Genomic DNA, 17,575 nt, shown 5'->3' with positions numbered 1-17,575 from the left:
ATGTTAAGGATTTAGGATTCAGTCCTATGACAGTGGTGTAGGAGGGGCCAGGGTGAGAGCTGTCCACTGAGATTCTGGGCTTCGAGGGGTTCCAACAGGATGGAGGGGATACTGCGCATCAATGGTATGTGAGGACACACAGAAAACTGTAAAGAAGTTACCTCAATCAAACACCACCTCTAATTGGTAGTGATGAGGAATGCTAATGTGATTGGAGGGATGGAATTTCCTAATTTTTTCAATGTGGTACATATAATCTCTATAATTCAGCTTTCCTTAAAATTAGCCAACATTTTTCCTAAGATGTAATTTTTACAGACACTAGAATATACTCACCTTTACCTATCTCTTTGGCTTTAATTAGAAGTGGTTTTTGCAAGTTAGAATGTAAGAAAAACTAGGGAGTTGAGGCCTGAAAACGTCATCACCCTCTTTTAGTAAGTAGGGTTCAATACAACTTTTCCAATTCCCTTGGAACCACCAGATCTACAATCTTGATTTTTTATACTTGATGAGTAGATCTGGAGACATCCAGCACCCTTTCCCTCAACTTTACCCTGACACATTACCAGTTTCATAAACTGAGATAGAGCAAAGTAGAACACAGACCACAGACCAAATGCAGCAAGCCTGTGTGACTGTTTTCTACCTTTCTTTCTTCTGTGCTCAGAGAACATGAGCCTCTGCTTTCCAAAGCCGACCATTTACCTTGACAACCGCCCTCTCTTGTTGACTCTTTTGGTAGTGGATTTCCTCAGCTGTCCCTACCCCTCAGCATCTTTCATCTCTTTCCTGCTAGTAGGGCTTTCCTCCTCACTCACAAACATCCAGGCTTCCGGAAGGAGGGCTCCGAGCATTCAGGCTCAGAGCTGGGGTCACCTCCAGCTCCCCTTTCGCCTTGCCTCCCACATCGAATGACCCAGTCATCGAATCCAACGAAATCCCCTGCAGCCTCCCTGCTGTCTGTTTCTACCTCCTGTTCCCACTGCCAGCCGGGCCCTCCCCAACCCTGGCTCTTGTCTTCTCACACACGGGTTTCGCCAGAAGTTTTCCACTCCATTCTACACGGGAGTCTGCTTTCTCACTGCACGCCCCTGCCCTCAATCTTCACTCGCTCGTCACTATCTTCGAGCACAGGTTTCCCTGCTTCACACTAACCAGTCTCCCAATTCCGACCGGTCGCCCCACTCCGCCTTCCCTAAGTCTCCCTCTACTCCTGCCCGTCTGACTGAGTTGTTGGCATCCACCTGCCTCACGTCTGCCTGCCTTTTTACCCCGTAATCCCTCTGCTGTATCTCTCCCATCTCTCCATTTAATTATGCAGCTCCCACTCTGCACTGTGTATGGGCGCTTAGGTACAAGAGGGAGGTGCACAGGGGACGTGGGGGCTGGCAGTGACTGCTGGCCTCAGACTCGGGGCTCAGTAGGGAAAGGAGAGGACAGTGAGGATGCTACTACCAGCCCTGATTGTTCTCATGGAGAAAGGCTGGACCAGTGTCTCCAGGTTCTCTTAACTTTTCATGAGAAGTCAGACAGACATACTTATTTGCACCTCTGTTTTTAAAATATTATGGACTAATTCAAATGTAAAATATAATACAGGTCAACAAACTGTGGGCTGAAAAAAAGGATCTCTGCAAGTTAAATGTGGCCCAAAGGCTGCTAGTTGAATTCAACCCCTGTTCCTCAACAACTCCCTCATCAAGAACCAGCTCCACGCTCTGTCTCTGTGCTGGGTCCTCATAACACTCCTGCTAATATTAATTCCTCCCTTTCTTGGCTTCACACATTCACTTTGTGTATCATTTGTTACTCAAGTAGAGCTTTGTCATTTCATCTGCAATGTGAAACCATTTGCACACTTACTTCTCATCCCTCAACTTTTTATATCTTATCTCTCTGCAACTGGAGAATAAGTTCTTGGAGGACAGGAGTCGTACACCATAATTTCCTCACAGTATCTTCCAAAGTATATTCCCCACTAACAGGCACTTATTTAAGGGTGTAAGATGTATCTTGGCAGTTTCAAAAGTACAGACACTTTTTAAAAAGGAAATATCAGTTCCATTTCTTTGACAGCAGTCTTGAAAAACCTGTCAACTTATTCAGCCATACACATATGTGTAGGAATGAGCTGTCTTCCATAGAGCCTTCTATAAAACGCAAAGTCCTATAACAAGCAACGTGCAGAGTCTTTTACATTCATCTACATCAAGGCTGCAGAATAGCCCAGTGTGGAAGAGCCTGGGCTGTGGAGACAAGACTGCCTGGGTTTCCCACTGAGGCTCTAATTTCCTGTCCACATGACCTTAGGCAAGTCACAAAACCTCTCTGCCCTTTTGTTCCCTAATGTGTCAAAGAGGAACGATCATAGTATCTATCTCAGAGAATGTCTGTGAAAATTCAATGAGTACATATAAAGTACTTAGAAAAGTGCCTATCACATAGCAGATGGTAAAATAAAGTCATCATTATCTTCGGTTAGATAATACAACTGAATTTCTGCTATTAAAATCTATAACCTATTTTAAAGAACACATAAAATTATTTCAGGAAAAGAGAAGTAAAACAAAGAGTGATTACTATTTTTAGGCATGTGTTCCAGTCTCTAGTGGTACTCTGTAACACCAACCCTGCACCTGGAGGTAAAGTGTCCTTAAACCACCGATCTTAAAAGAAGGTTCGCAGCTTATCCCATCGTAATAAACGTTATTTGTACATCTGTATGCAGGTGACGTCAGCAGCCTCACTGTTATTGCCATGGAATAGGTCGTCAATTAATTACTGTTTGGTGGGATAAATGAATCAACTGTGCATCTTATTATACTGGGCAATTTTGATACCAGAGACCTTCAAGAGTAGAATTTTCTTCACTAAAATGCATAGGGTGAAGATGTCCCTGTGTGTCCTCCAACTATACAGCAACTATAATATAGTTCTCCACGGGGATGCTTTGCTATTCTTTATATGACCTGACCTAATTAATTTCAAAATGAAAGGAAACACATTAGAGTACCTGCATCAATTAAGCAACTGATTAACTGAGCAGTATGAATCTCATGGAGGCTCAAATATAAAGGACTGTATTTTCTTCTCAATTCCCTGACCTCAGCAGCACTATGCCAACTCCCTTCCTAGCTGGAGTAGATTCCTGAAAAATACCTGGAACAGATCCCAGAATTTTCAGGTCACTTTCAGCTATTAAAAATCCACCCAGTTGAAAATGCCAATCAAATGCCTGAAAACAGGGCCTTCCCTGGGGCATCTCCTGGCTACAGGGTCTCAGGAAATAGAAGGGGTCCTTACAAGGCCAACTCCGAGAGTGCAGGCCAATTCAAGGCTCTTTGTGTCTGCTGCCAACTTCCTCCAATTTTCTTTTTGCCTGCTCAAGTGGGTGTAGGGCACAGCAGTAACTACATGCCTAAAATGTTTGTTGCTTTTCACCACGAAGACATTTCTTGCAAGCAACAGCCCCTGTAGTTTTGGGAGGTCTCCTTATTCAGCCCTCCTCCCGTGTCAGCCCATAGGAAGGGACGGGGAGTAAGGGGAGAGGGGAGTTCCAGGGCTGGTTGCTGGCCCTTCCCTTCACAAGGCTATTTTTAATAGCTTTTGCTGTAGAGGACAGGAGAAGCAATGGCAGAGGCAAAGCTAACTGCCCACGGTTATGTCTGTCTTCCCGCTAACTCTACATAAGACTGAACGACCTTGTCAGGGCATGCCAAGGGCAGGGATGGTATACAAAGTATTTAAGAGGCAAGGGTGCCAACTGATCAGAAGGGATGTGGTCCAGGGGCTGGAACAGGGTCTTGCAGGCCCCTTGCTGCATCCTCCAGTTGCTGAAAGGATCAGGGGAGCCCGGGGACGCTGGGAAAGTTGCAGCAAGGGTACTCAGGGGGTTTGGGTCACAGTTTTTTTTAACTAACAATGGGAAGTATTTGGTATGTTAGTACCAGGACAGCTGTACTGGTGGAAACTGGCTGGACATCACTCCTGCTCGTGGGCGCTCATCAGCGTCCGAGCAGAGCTGTCTCTGTTGCGTATCTCCTGATGTGAGAGCCTGTCCCAGGCCTGCTCTCTGCCAACGCCTCCCCCCATGACGGTCCCACGGCTTCTTGCCTGATCACACTGAACTGCTCTCTTTGTCCACTTGACCCGTGGAGACTCATGCATCCTACAATGCCAAGAAGGAGAGTACAGCAGCCTCTTCCAAGCCTCTCCCTGCAGCCAACTTCCTCCAGTTCTTTTCTCATTTGGTCAGACAGACGCAGGGCACGGCAATACGTCTCTGTCTAAAACATTTCTTGCTTCTCACCAAAGACTGAGAAGATACCTCTTGCAGACAGCCCCCGCCCCCCCAATCTTTAACAAAGGTTGTCTCAGAGCTGCCTTCACTTTGCTTGACACGGGGCTGGGATGAACTGTGGAAGGCATTTCCTTCCTTTCCTCCTCAGGACAAGGAGAAAAGCCAAAATATTCCGGATGGCTGTGGATAGTCTTTGATAGCCCCCCTCCCACTGATGGCTTGGGGGTTAGGATGGGCATGAAAGGAGAAACCCCTGGAGTGGCACATGGGACAGGAGCTGGATCAGACCATCTCTTCATAAATCCCAAGAGAAGGATCTGGCCCAAACTGAAGGCGGCTTCCTGGTGGATTTCCCTTTGATATGTGTGAATTTAAAGCTGTTCTTTCATATTTCAGACAATAGCACCAATTCTGGGCAACAGGAAAAGATCCTCCTCCATATCCTACTATACTTGTTTCAAGAGGCACCCGAAATAATTAAATATTATATCCAGTTCAAGAAAAATGAATATCAAATACACACGGAATAAAAAAAAAATTGAGGAAGCATATTTCTACTGGTGATTATTTGGAGACGCTGATTAATCCATTGTGCACATATTTATGTTTAATTAGAAACTGGGATGGATTTAGAATGTTATTCTAAAACACAGTCTATTAGCATTATGGCATCATATTCATGTGGTGCAAATAATGTGAGATTTTCTTGGTAAATTATTTTTTAGCGACCCTGTTTTATCAAAAGCATATATTTTTACTCAGATGTTATAAGAAACCAAGTCTGAGTATAAGCTGATTTGCTATAATTGGAATAGGCTTATTGCAGTCATTTTACCCCTTTAAAATTATGATACCAGCATTCAAACATCTGTTAAACCGTAGCATCTGTTTCATATTTGGGATGCATCCCTACAAATTAGAAGAATGTTCTTTTTAATGAGCTCTGATTTAATAGGGAATCCTTTTTTTTTTTAACTGTTATGCCAAAGAAAGAAAATGAGAAGACAAAATCATCTCTCTAGCACCCTCCACAGCAAAGTACCTCAAAGGTCCATACATTTCTAGTATAAAACTGTTCAATAAAGATAAATAATTTGAGAGTTAACTTGTTTTACAATTTAGTGTTGTTATGTATGTATTATGAATATGTATGTAAGCGCACACACACACAAAAACAGGGAAATGCAGAGAGGGCCATACCTTCGTATTATTCAAGAAAAATAGTCACTTCTTCCGAATACGTTGTCTTGACAATCTATAGGGTCTTAAAAATACTAAATTCATGACCTCATAGTCTCTCTGTTCACTAAGATTTGTTTGCTCCAACTCCAAAGGCGCACTTGTTGCCAGATCTTTACCATTTCGGTTCTATCTGAAGTAGTACTTGGCCACTGACTCACTCAGTTCTTATGATTTCCCTGTGGTCTTTGGCAGTTTTCGAGTCATTTGTAGCCCTCTATCTGGGGCTGATTTTGTCTTACAAGAAGCATGTCAGTTTAATGTCAGACAACAAAGGGTTCATTTGTTCCACTGTTTAGATACTCTACTGTTTCAGGCCTTTGTATTCTTCTATTTCTAATGTGGACCTGGCTAGACTCGAAGAGCTTCATTTAAACATATTTAAAACTCCTAGATTTTTATGATATACGCTACCATAAAATTTAGAAAATGATAGGTTGTCCCATTAAATTTAATAAACTACGAAGGCTTTATAAAAAGAACCATATCACTCACAAACAAAACAAAACAACACACCTCAAAAGGAACTCACTGGAAGGAAGCCAGAAAAATGAGAGAAAAGAGTAAGTTTAATATAAGAGATACTTGGTCACCCATGTTGCGCCTCCTAATTTGTCTCGCCAACAGAGAAAACTGCTATTATCTTGTGTCCGAGCGCTACAGACATTTCTCTCACAGAAGGAAGGCAGAGAGGCGGCAGGGAGGCAGAGAAAGCCGCGGTCCCTGCCTACCCCAGCAACAGGTGCGCTGGCGCCTTTCTCGCCAACCCATCCCCACCAAGTGAGGGCTCTCTGCTCCTCTCAGATTCATGAAAAAACATTTCCTCCTGTGCCAAAGGAACAGCAGCGTTTTATGCCCACATCATAGCAAGTGTACAACTGGCAGGTATTACAAAACCAGATTTTAAAACATGTCATTGGAGTTCGTCACAAAAAAACAAAACAAAACAAAACCCAAAAGAAAACACCCCCAAATTAAAACATCAACCACCTGGTTGAGAAGTAGTGTCTTCTAGGAATTTATGGATGTTATAGGAGAATCTGAGGAGAGAAACATGACTCCGGCCATTCTTCTGGGTGAACTTATCTCATCAATGTGGGACAAAAACTGACCTTATTTTACAATACTACCTGTGAAAAAGGATTCTGCAAGTTCCCTGAGCCCCCTTTTCCCATGCTTACTGACTTTTCATAGCAAAACTCCTTCTTTTCCTACATTAAAGGCTAACCCTCTTCATGGTTGAAAATTAGATGCAACACCACACTTTCTGGTCACGGGTGAGATGGCACAGTTTAAAGAACGCTGTGATGATGACCTTTTTTGTGGTTTCCACGTCTGCAGATCTTATCTCTAAATATTGTTAGAAACTTGCCTCTGCCAGTTGAAAGAGTGCCGACTTCCCACAGCGCTTCATGGGCTCGGCACCACCCAACTGCGAAGTGTTCGAAGAAATCTATATTGAAAACAATTCACATAAAGAAGGTTAGTTGTGTTATCAGAATCTTCACTTCCTATTCATACACACCCAGGAACTTTCTTTCGCTTACGAGAACATCATTGTTCCCAAGTACCAAGTAACTTTAAATGTGTTGCACTTGGGATAATTTTTGAAACCAGTTTTCGTCAACAACCTCAAAAATAGTAACAAAAACCAGGTGTGGCTTGGACAGCTGTTTAATGATAAGAGTATTATCTTGGAAACTGCAGGCTTTAAATTTAACTCTACAACCTTAAAACAAGATACGCATTTCCATTTCTATATAAACACCAACTCATCAACTGGCCAAACACAAGGGATTTAGAGTCATTTTGTATGTACCAAAGCAACAAGTTTTGTTTTGGTTTTTTTTAGGAATATATTTGGGATCTCTAAAATATTTGACTTGTCAGTCAACAAATACTTTTTTGAAAATCCAGTATAAATGAACTAGGGCATTATGATGGGAGCTGGGGAAGCTAAGAGTTTCATATAAAGCACCTGGTCCTGGCTTTGAGAGAATGCTCTAAAGCATACACAAAGACTGACAATCAAGACCACATATCTAAGTAAGTTACAGAGTGAAGGCCTCTGTTGAGGCACGTGAACATATACAATATTACACTGCCTGTATGCTCTTCTGCAAATTTGACCAAACAGCAGCTGGGCACTGATAACAATGAACTGCACTGTCCTTTTTCATTTTTATATGAAAACTTCACTTTCAATTTCTAGCCTAACTCCATAAGAAGCTGAGGACACACATTCCTTTTTATTTTTTTTAAGATTTTATTTATTTATCTGACAGAGAGGGACACAGCGAGAGAGGGAACACAAGCAGGAGGAGTGGGAGAGGGAGAAGCAGGCTTCCCGTGGAGCAGGGAGCCTGACGCGGGGCTCGATCCCAGGACCCCGGGATCATGACCTGAGCCGAAGGCAGCCGCCCAACAACTGTGCCACCAGGCGCCCCGAGGACATACATTCTTAGGGATCTTGACAAAGTATTCTTCTCCTGGAGAAGTTCTGTCATCATTAAAGGAGCTAGCTCTGGTGTAAGCTTTTCATATTCTTTGTGATTCTGAATTCTTTCTCAATTTAAGACAGAGGTATCTCTCAGTTTAGTTTAGGAGGCAGTCCTGCCTGGTGTCTATATCCTTATAGGTGACCCCAACTCCCACGGGGAATTCTGTGGAGCTGTCAGCTCTGGGAGAGATTGGGAGCTCGCTGCTAAAGAGAATTTTCCCTTCATAGAGGCAAATAGTTAATAAGCTACCTGGACCATTTAGAAGGGTCTAGTTCATGAAATAAGGACTTTTTCTTCCTAGATGCTGTCATTTTTAACAGTTCTTTGCTATTTAATCCCCACTACTTCTTCCTTAGAAAATTAACTAAATAGTAGGGGCGCCTAAGTGGCTCAGTTGGGTCTAAGCGTCTGACTTTGGCTTAAGTCATGATCCGAGTCCTGGGATCAAACCCCAGGTCAGGCCCCTGCTCAGCAGAGAGTCTCCTTCTCCCTTTCCCTTTGCCCCCCCCCCCCCAACTCCTGCTCTCTCTCTCTCTCTCTCAAGTAAATAAATAAAATCTTAAAAAAAAAAAAAACTATTAGAAAATTAACTAAATGGGGCTCAATCTTTCTGAAGTCTGGAATATTTTCTTCTAGCTAAATTTTCTCTGATATATGCCACTTCTACTTTTTCTAGACAAGCTGAATTACTCACCTTATTACTAAACTAAGAGAACGAACACCACCTCTCAATGACTTGAGGGAATGAAGTACTGAACATAGATGTCAGTGCCTTGAACCAAGGTTGTACAAATGAAAGAACATGACCTCTGGTCAGACAGACACACCTTCATTACTTTTTGCTGTGTTGACTTAAGGAAATAATCAAGACTTTGAGTCTCCTCTACCTCATCTTCGAAACAGAAACAGTAATACCTGCCCCATATTACTGTTGTGAAGATTAGATTTTATGTTAATGAAGAGTCTGGCACAGTGCTGAGCTCGTATTATGCTCTCAATAAATGGCCCAATTATTATTTAATGAGAATTTGTCATTAGTAATATGAATAAACAAACTCTTTTAGTATAGTTCCAAAAATTAGTTACATACTGAAATTGGAATGGAATTAAAAACTGCAATGTTAGAGGATAATTTTGACATCTAATAATCTGTAGAATTTTTATCTGTCACACAGTCACATGATACTCAAGAATCGCTAGAGGACGAGCGTGGCATCGCTGCAGTAAGCCAGGATGGGGTGCGGTTCTAGTTCTTCCCCTGGTGCCCTCTGCTGTTGCCTGTGCTGCTGGAGGTTTATGCTCCTCACTTACTACCACACATCCTGTGCATGGCCCACTGTGGGGCTCAAGGAAGAACTTGGGACTGCATTATCTGCCACCTGAGTTCATGAACAGTTGTCTGAGGTGAGACTTGAGAATGGTTCTTTACCTTTCAAAAGGAACCACCACCCATGTCTCGTAAGGACTGGTTTCCTCATCACTCATGGGAGGACTTTTACCTATGTGTAGGTATAAGGAAGATTTCCAAAGGAGCTTGCGTGGGGTAGAGTCAATGTATTTTGGTAGCCCAACATTTCCTGAATCACCCACCAATACAATTTTCATGGAATGACTGTGGTGAGATATGCTTTCTAGAAGTGTCTTTTGGTTTCCTAATTTTTTTTTTTGGTGTGGGGGGTGCTGGTGAAAAACTGGACATTTGTTAATGCTATGGCTGGCCCTTATCTTTTTTTTTTTAAATTTTATTTATTTATTTGAGTGAGAGAGAATGAGAGATAGCATGAGAGGGAAGAGGGTCAGAGAGAGAAGCAGACTCCCTGCTGAGCAGGGAGCCCGATGTGGGACTCGATCCCAGGACTCCAAGATCATGACCCGAGCTGAAGGCAGTCGCTTAACCAACTGAGCCACCGAGGTGCCCTGGATGGCCCTTATCTTGATTTCTTGGCAACATTCAAGGTGGCTGATCTTTCTTTTGAGAAACTCAACTCTGGGCTTCCATTGCTGGAAGATCCTTGTTTGTCTCCTACCTGCCCCCTTTCCCCCCCACTCCTTGTTGTTCTCCTTTCTCTGGTGATCCCTTAAATGTTTTTCCTCAGGGTTTTGTCTTTTTATTTACACATTTTCTCTCAGTAATCTGATCTATTCTTATGGCTTCATTAGAGCTTGTACAATGCTGATTTGTTATACTACTGCTCGTTCCCACCATTTTTTTTTTTTTTTCTATTCAAGAGACTTATACATCCTTTCAAATAAGAACAATACCGTTAATATGTTTTTCAATGTCTGGTTGGCTGATGGAGGGAAGTGCGTGTTATGTTACACTTCTGGGTAGGGGACACTAGTGGGCCATACTGGATAGTACATTCTTGGCTTTGCTTTTTATTTTCCTCAAATTGGATGGCACTTGCCAATCTCTTAACTCCACCATAGTCTCTCCTTTGGCTAGTATGTACTATTCCGATAAACAAAGTGGATGTAATAGTACGTGAAGTACAGCAAGAGAGCTAAGAAAAATGATCACCCTGGATGTTAAACTGCTAATTTTATAGCTGCCTGAGGTAGGCGAGCCACACCAAGGAAACAGGTAGTAAAGATCAAAAGCAAATTAGGTAATAGTGGAAGTCTTTTGCAATTATGAGGGGTATCATAAAACACTGCAGCCTGGGAGGAAATGACTGATAATTACTGAATGAATAATAATAATAATAAAAGAACAGTATGGGATGATTGGTCTTTCTTACCTTAAAAGAAATATTAATGCTTCTAATAAAACACGTAATTCTTTCACACTGATTAGCTGCAGTGTGAGTATATGGTTTTTGTCGGGTGTAGTATTCTGTAACATATTGAACAGTCCATCATGAAAATGAATGCTTTAAATTTGCACCTATTGCTTATATCCAATTGTGGCAATACCTTAAATTTGGTGAGATTATCGTTGTATTTATACTGGCAAAGTAAATACTTTCTAAGGTAAGTTTTAATGTCCAAACTTACTGGTCTAAATCATCCAGATTAGCTTTCTGCCTTCAAAGAAAATATGTAATATTTCAATGCAAAGATCTATTTTAGGTGTAAGAGTCAACCACACAACAGAAAGAATACGTAAACTGGTCGTGGCTTTTTCAGACTTGTTAATAATAGAAGACAACAGCTGCCTTCTGGCATTACATGTGGTCATTAGTCTTCAGTAAATGAGATCTAAAATGTGATGGATGTGTCACTCCACCTGTAAACAACAGAAGATGCAGATAGGAAACTCATTCTGACCAGTGTAATGGATCAGAGCCTGGAGACAGCAACCGCTCTTCAGATGGGCCAAGTTGCATGTAGATGAATTATGAGTATCAGTAAGGATTGGAGACAGGCTGAAATGGGTGGTGGGGCAGGCTCTGCACTCTATATTTCTTTCTAGATCTTGTAAAGTAGATACATTTTCTCCCTCTAAACATAAACTTTCATGAAGAATATATAAACAAAATGTTCTTTATTCAGTTTCATGGTTCCAAGTTGGTTAACTTCAGTGAGTTTTGAAATTATCAGACTTGGTTAAGAAAGAAAAACATCCTTCTCAACTTGCAGCAGAGACCCAGGGCTCGGTATGAAAGAAAAAAACAACTTAAAAAAATGCCCAGGGCTTACTGTTTCTTAAAAAGGGTGTTTCAAGGACAACTATTTTACACAATAAATGACCCTGTGTCAAGAGAAGATCTAGCTAACCTATTCCTAGAGTTATGAATGTTTGTAAATCAAATAAGCAGGGATGGTCTCTAAGAATTTTGCATGCCTGACCTTAAAATAATATTAAAAAGCTAAACATTTTTAAAGAGTAAATTGTTTCCTAAATCATAGAAACACTCATTTTTCTCTAAGTGTACATAACAGGACTGAAATCCCTCTGAAAAGAGAGGGGGTACAAGTGGGTTACTGAGTAGTGTTCTATTACATGTCCTCCCCTTTCTCACTTCGCCCCTTCCCTATGAGGCCCCATAGATACTAGGAAGTGCCTTCACAAGGACGAGCTAATAACTCACAGTAACAATTATAAACTACAGAGCAGTGGTCTCAAATTGTGGTTTCCTAACAGGAAACTTGTTAGAAATGCAAATTCCGAGGCCCCACGCCAGACTCAATAAATCAGAAACCCTGGGAGTGAGGCCCAGCAATCTGTGTTTGAACAAGCCTTTGAGGGGACTCCGATGCATTTTAAAGTTTGAGAACCTCTGCTGTAGACTAATTAAAACAAGAATTTCAAGAGTCTTTCTGTTTTCTCAAAGCTGATGGGTGTTATATGAAATAATTATAAAAGCTTTAGGGATATGATTATAGGTAGTAATTACAGCCTATTCTATTTCTATTGCAATATATGTGCTCATGGCAGATTTTAGTAGATAATTTTATTAGTTCATCTAGTTAGCTCTTGTTTGGCTTTGAACAAACCAACCCTAAATGAGGCTGACAATGTGGTCAGATCTTAAGATGGCAGAGATTGAAATTTAGGGTTCTCTTGGGCCAGCTGAGACAAGTGACTAGAGAAGTTATATATCCTTAGAGAACCGTGTACTTCTCTTGTATAATCACATGCAACAGTTACAATCAGTAACTGCAGAGGCCACTTTTAGGCAAACAGGCTTGAGCGATGGACTGTAGAAAAGGCCCACAGCGACCACCTGGATGAATACAGACCGGCCCATTGGGGGACCCACCTCAAGATACCCAGAGGCCCTAACTGACCCATGGCTACTTATCCTCACCTTCCCTCTTTAAAAACAGCCCCCACCCCTTGCCTCTGCAGATGGCCTGCCGCTCCCTTCCAGCATGTTCCGTAAACTTCTATCTCCTTTGTTCTGCCTCAGGTGAATTCTTGTCACCAGCTGTGCCACCGGCTTTCACCAGACTGTTGTCCCACATTTGGGGGCCCCTATCACCACGATAACCAAGTATGTAATAATTTAATTGGCTTAGGAATGAAAGGGCTCATATTATCAATCTATGCAAACTTACAACTAGGAGAAACAATATACTGAGTTGACAGGGGGAATTACATTTGATTCTAGGGCAAAACATTTTATTTTGGTTTGCCCACTGCACATGCCTTACTCTGTTATGAGGCCTTGAGACAGCACTAATAATTTTCAGATTAACAGTTTTTTAAAGCTCTCTCAAATCGTATATATGTCTCATGATCAAAACCCAAAAGCCCTCAGAAGACCAGTGCTACTGAGCAGAGGAGCGAAATATCTCCCTGCGTAAGTCTCAAGTGAGAAAAGGTTCTTTTCTTTCCTATAAAAAAAAAAAACCCTTCTCATGCTTTAAGGAGTAAGCATACTGAGCAGCAAGGAAGCATTAATCTGTTTAAGAGAGGCTCAGATCTCATTCTCCAAAATCACAGGATGGCCACTGTTACATCATCAAACTGGTCCCTCAGAGCTGCCCAGGGCTTCAGGAACGCCTCATAAATACGATAACAGTATCACTTAAATAACAATCATGCTCTGAGTGGAGAGAACTGTTGGAAACACCAGCTGCGATATCCCATACTGACATTTTAAATGAAGTTGAATACTCTTGGTAGTTAATGCATATCAGGTGTGTCAAAAATGAGCCATTACCTTTCTAATATTCCTGCTACAGAGTTTAGAATTTAATCAAACAGAACATATGGCAAATACATTCTGTTTTGAGGAAAATATTTCTACACAGTTGCATGGGGCTGGCTCAGGTATTAAGATTAAAACCAAATTTAGTCACCATACCAAAATTCTTTTTCAACTCTTAAAAAAATTACTAGTATCAAATAAATGGATGCCACCAACTGGAGGAAAGCAAGGAAATATTAAAATGATTTCCTCAGGCTGGAAATAACAGTCTGCTTATCGTAATGACAGATTATAATAAATTCTTAATTTATTCAGATTCATCAAGCAAATTGTCTTCATAAATGGTAGTATTATATGGCATTTTTGTTACCAGTTTTCTAGAATAGCTCTCAACAACCGAAGCAAATACTGTGGCAGAGAAGCCTAACAGCTATGCAGGCCAATTGGTGGCATAACATCACAGTGGTTGACCCAAGTGTCCCGAGAAGAAGCAGTATTTCTTTTTTTAATGTAAAAGCTGAAAGTAACTTTTCCTCATTTTCAAAGTAGGATGCTGGGTTTTCTCCTGCCAAAAGGATATCATTTTACATTTCATTTATGCAGCACTTTTTATTCAAATGAATCAAAATGATTCAATACAGCAGTATTAAACAGAACAGTCCTGCTTGTCATTTTCTCTCAACCCTTCAAAAAACTGCTTAGTTTATGATATGTACTTTTGGTTGGAATTACTAGAAAAGGAAAAAGGGGAAAGACCTAGAGCAGACACCATCTGATTTTCATGACCTGTATACACTTTATTATTTGTCTTACAATGCTCATTAGAAACGAGCAGCATAGGGTTGAGGCCAGGGATTTTGTGGCAAAATCAAGCATATCATATGTGCCTCTCCACACCAACTAAGTAAGCACTCTCTAGTGTGTGCTCTCTCTCTGGCTGACAAACCAAAGAAATCTGAGATCCTGCAAGAGCTGACCTGATCTAAGCCTGGGATTAAACACTAATAAAAATGCTGGCTAAAGCTATATCACATTGAAAGCTAAGTACTGATGATTTAACAGGTTGTATTCACCACTGCATCCACCGTGAGTTATTCATAAATCACAGCATCTAATTTCACTATTGGAAACATTTAATAAATTGGAATCCTATGGATGTGGACAGCAGTTTTTTCTAAGCTTTTAAAATAAATTAAAAACAAGGTAAAATGAAACAAATGAATTACTGGAAAGTGTCTATTCTAAATGAACTCCTTAATGAATGCTTATAAATGAATACAAAATATGGAGCTTCTCTGACTATGATTATAGCAAAGGCAGCAAAAAGCATTAAGTATTCCCTTACGTGCATTATGTTCGTAATGGCAAGAGGCATGCCTAAAGTTCACTATTATGTTATTAAAACTCCGTTCTGAGCTCAGTAAGTTTCTCAGCCCAATAAGCATTTAAAAAAAAAAAAAAAGAGTCAATACCTCTGCAAACTGAAACAAGGCTGATGCTTGACACTGTTTTGAAGGAGTATCAGGGTGGGACGAACTTGAAGATATCTGAAAGGAAACAAGTAATTTTTAACGCACAAGGACATTTTCCCATATCAGACTAATAGATTCTGCCATATATTTCCACTGTAGACACTGATAAAGATTAAGACATGAATCATCACCCTTAATGCCTTTTAGAAGAACAATATAAATGATAAAGGAAGACAAAGGCCATGTTTCTAAAAACAGATGATTGGAAGAACAAAGGACCAAGTTTTGCTCATCTGCCATGTCTCTTGTAGGGTATCAGGTATGCTGCAAACAGTCGTTGAGGAGACTTGAGATGAACTGCTTTATTTTAATATATTTTTAAAAATATTATTAAAAGCTGGAAGCTGCAAGAAAAGCCAGTCGCTCTCTCTTCCCTACACCACTCCCCGCAAGCTGTTCTCTGCTTAGAGGCAGCTGGGAAGCAGTGCTGGAGAAGCATATGGATGTATGGCTCAGGGTATCTGGGATTGAATCTTAGCTGACTGCTCACGAGCTACATGACCTTGGGCAGCTCAGCTGATCTTTCTCAGACTTATTTTTCCCAACTATAAATTGATGATAATGATGAAGAGAATAATCCCCATTTTACAGGATTACGATGAAAAGAAAAGCTACAGAATATACTGCTTGGCATAGCACGAGAACTCAATACTCACTGAACAGGAAGAGCATTTCTTTTGTAACACTATGCATGCATACATACACACACTCCCTGTCACTATCACTCTTCAAGCATCTGACTGTGGATAGAGGATTCTGCCTTACCACACCTGGTTCAACTAGGAGGCCTTTCGTTTCCACTTGGTAATTACGGTAGCCTCATTAAAAGTTTGCTCTGATGGCCCCATAGAAGTACTTTCCAAAGATCTTTTGAGAACAAGGTCAGTTATTAATTTTGGTTCCCAAGTGAACAAGACTTCTATACAGCTACAAAATAGGGTGACAGTGAGTCACAAGAGCAAAAACCCTGGGTATTATGAATTCAGCCCATTCCCAGTCCCATAAAAGTATTCGCCTTCAAGTAACTGTGCTCACCAACTCCATCAAAGGGTACTTACTAAGCACAGATGCACCTTAATCATAACTCTTCAAACAGAGAAGTCATTTTTTTCATCTTAATTAAGTTAAGCTGGTTAGAAAAACCATGGAGGCAGCTGTTGATACAGTATCAAAGTAATGTTTAGGGATGAGAAAGAATTAGTAAAGAGACTGATGGAATTACTGACTTTACTCACTGCTGAAGCCATTAAGAAAATTTTAATGCCACTATAATTAGACATATAAGCATCTTTAGAATAAATATCAGTAAAAAGAAAAAAGATCCAGATCCTATTTTACAAAGAGACCATTGTGAATGAATAAAATTTAACCAAGTATTTTAAGGACATTTGAAGGTAAAATTATACTCTTTTTGGTTAAACCATGAAACCTATCATTTCAAATGAGCACCATGTGCAAGTGTGACAGATTGCAAATATGAATCCACGAGGATTTTCCTGAGGTCCTGGGTAGGTCTTACTTCAGACAGCATTTTTCATTCCTATGCACCCTCAATAAAAGTTGAAGAAAATAGCGAGTTTATATAAGGGGAATTAATTGCCTAACCTATATTTCTTTGAGGATTAAGACAATGGATGAAATGAAGAGAACCACTACCATCAACAATCTAGATTTTTGAAAAGCATTTCACAAGCTTCTAAACAAAAGGATTTACTTATAAATTAATACTGGGATAGGGACCTCATCAAGATAAAAAGCTTCTGCACAGCAAAAGAAACAGTCAACAAAACCAAAAGACAACCGACAGAATGGGAGAAGATATTTGCAAATGACATATCAGAACAAGGGCTAGTATGCAAAATCTATAAAGAACTTCTTAAACTCAACACCCATAGAACAAATGATCCAATCAAGAAATGGGCAGAAGACATGAACAGACATTTTTCCAAAGAAGACATCCAAATGGCCAACAGACACATGAAAAAGTGCTCAACATCACTCGGCATCAGGGAAATCCAAATCAAAACCTCAATGAGATACCACCTCACACCAGTCAGAATGGCTAAAATTAATAAGTCAGGAAATGACAGATGTTGGCGGGGATGCGGAGAAAGGGGAACCCTCCTACACTGTTGGTGGGAATGCAAGCTGGTGCAGCCCCTCTGGAAAACAGTATGGAGGTTCCTCAAAAAGTTGAAAATAGAGCTACCCTATGACCCAGCAATTGCATTACTGGGTATTCACCCCAAAGATACAAATGTAGGGATCCGAAGGGGTATGTGCACCCCAATTTTATAGCAGCAATGTCCACAATAGCCAAACTGTAGAAAGAGCCAAAATGTCCATCGACAGATGAATGGATAAAGAAGGTGTGGTGTATATATACACACACACACACAC

The 17,575-nt window shown here is 40.8% G+C and overlaps 1 protein-coding gene across 13 annotated transcripts in view; it reads right to left on the bottom strand.

Annotated features, from left to right (window-relative positions):
• Window positions 1-17,575, bottom strand: part of BBX (BBX high mobility group box domain containing) — a 277,804-nt gene that overhangs the window by 46,794 nt on the left and 213,435 nt on the right. For all 13 annotated transcript variants that reach the window (XM_045902813.2, XM_054504155.2, XM_054504154.2 and 10 more), the window contains 2 exons: window positions 15,116-15,190; window positions 6,915-6,995 (listed from right to left, as the gene is read on the bottom strand). In XM_045902813.2, the coding sequence (XP_045758769.1) occupies window positions 6,915-6,995; window positions 15,116-15,190 (156 nt within the window). The remainder of the gene's footprint in view (window positions 1-6,914; window positions 6,996-15,115; window positions 15,191-17,575) is intronic.

This window comes from Mirounga angustirostris, unplaced genomic scaffold, assembly GCF_029215605.1.
Source record: "Mirounga angustirostris isolate CCGP_5_RB_7025 unplaced genomic scaffold, mMirAng1.0.hap1 SCAF_1, whole genome shotgun sequence".
Classification (NCBI taxonomy): domain Eukaryota; kingdom Metazoa; phylum Chordata; class Mammalia; order Carnivora; family Phocidae; genus Mirounga; species Mirounga angustirostris.
The sequence above is the reverse complement of the archived record's forward strand: the minus strand, read 5'-3'. Positions and strand labels throughout refer to the sequence as shown.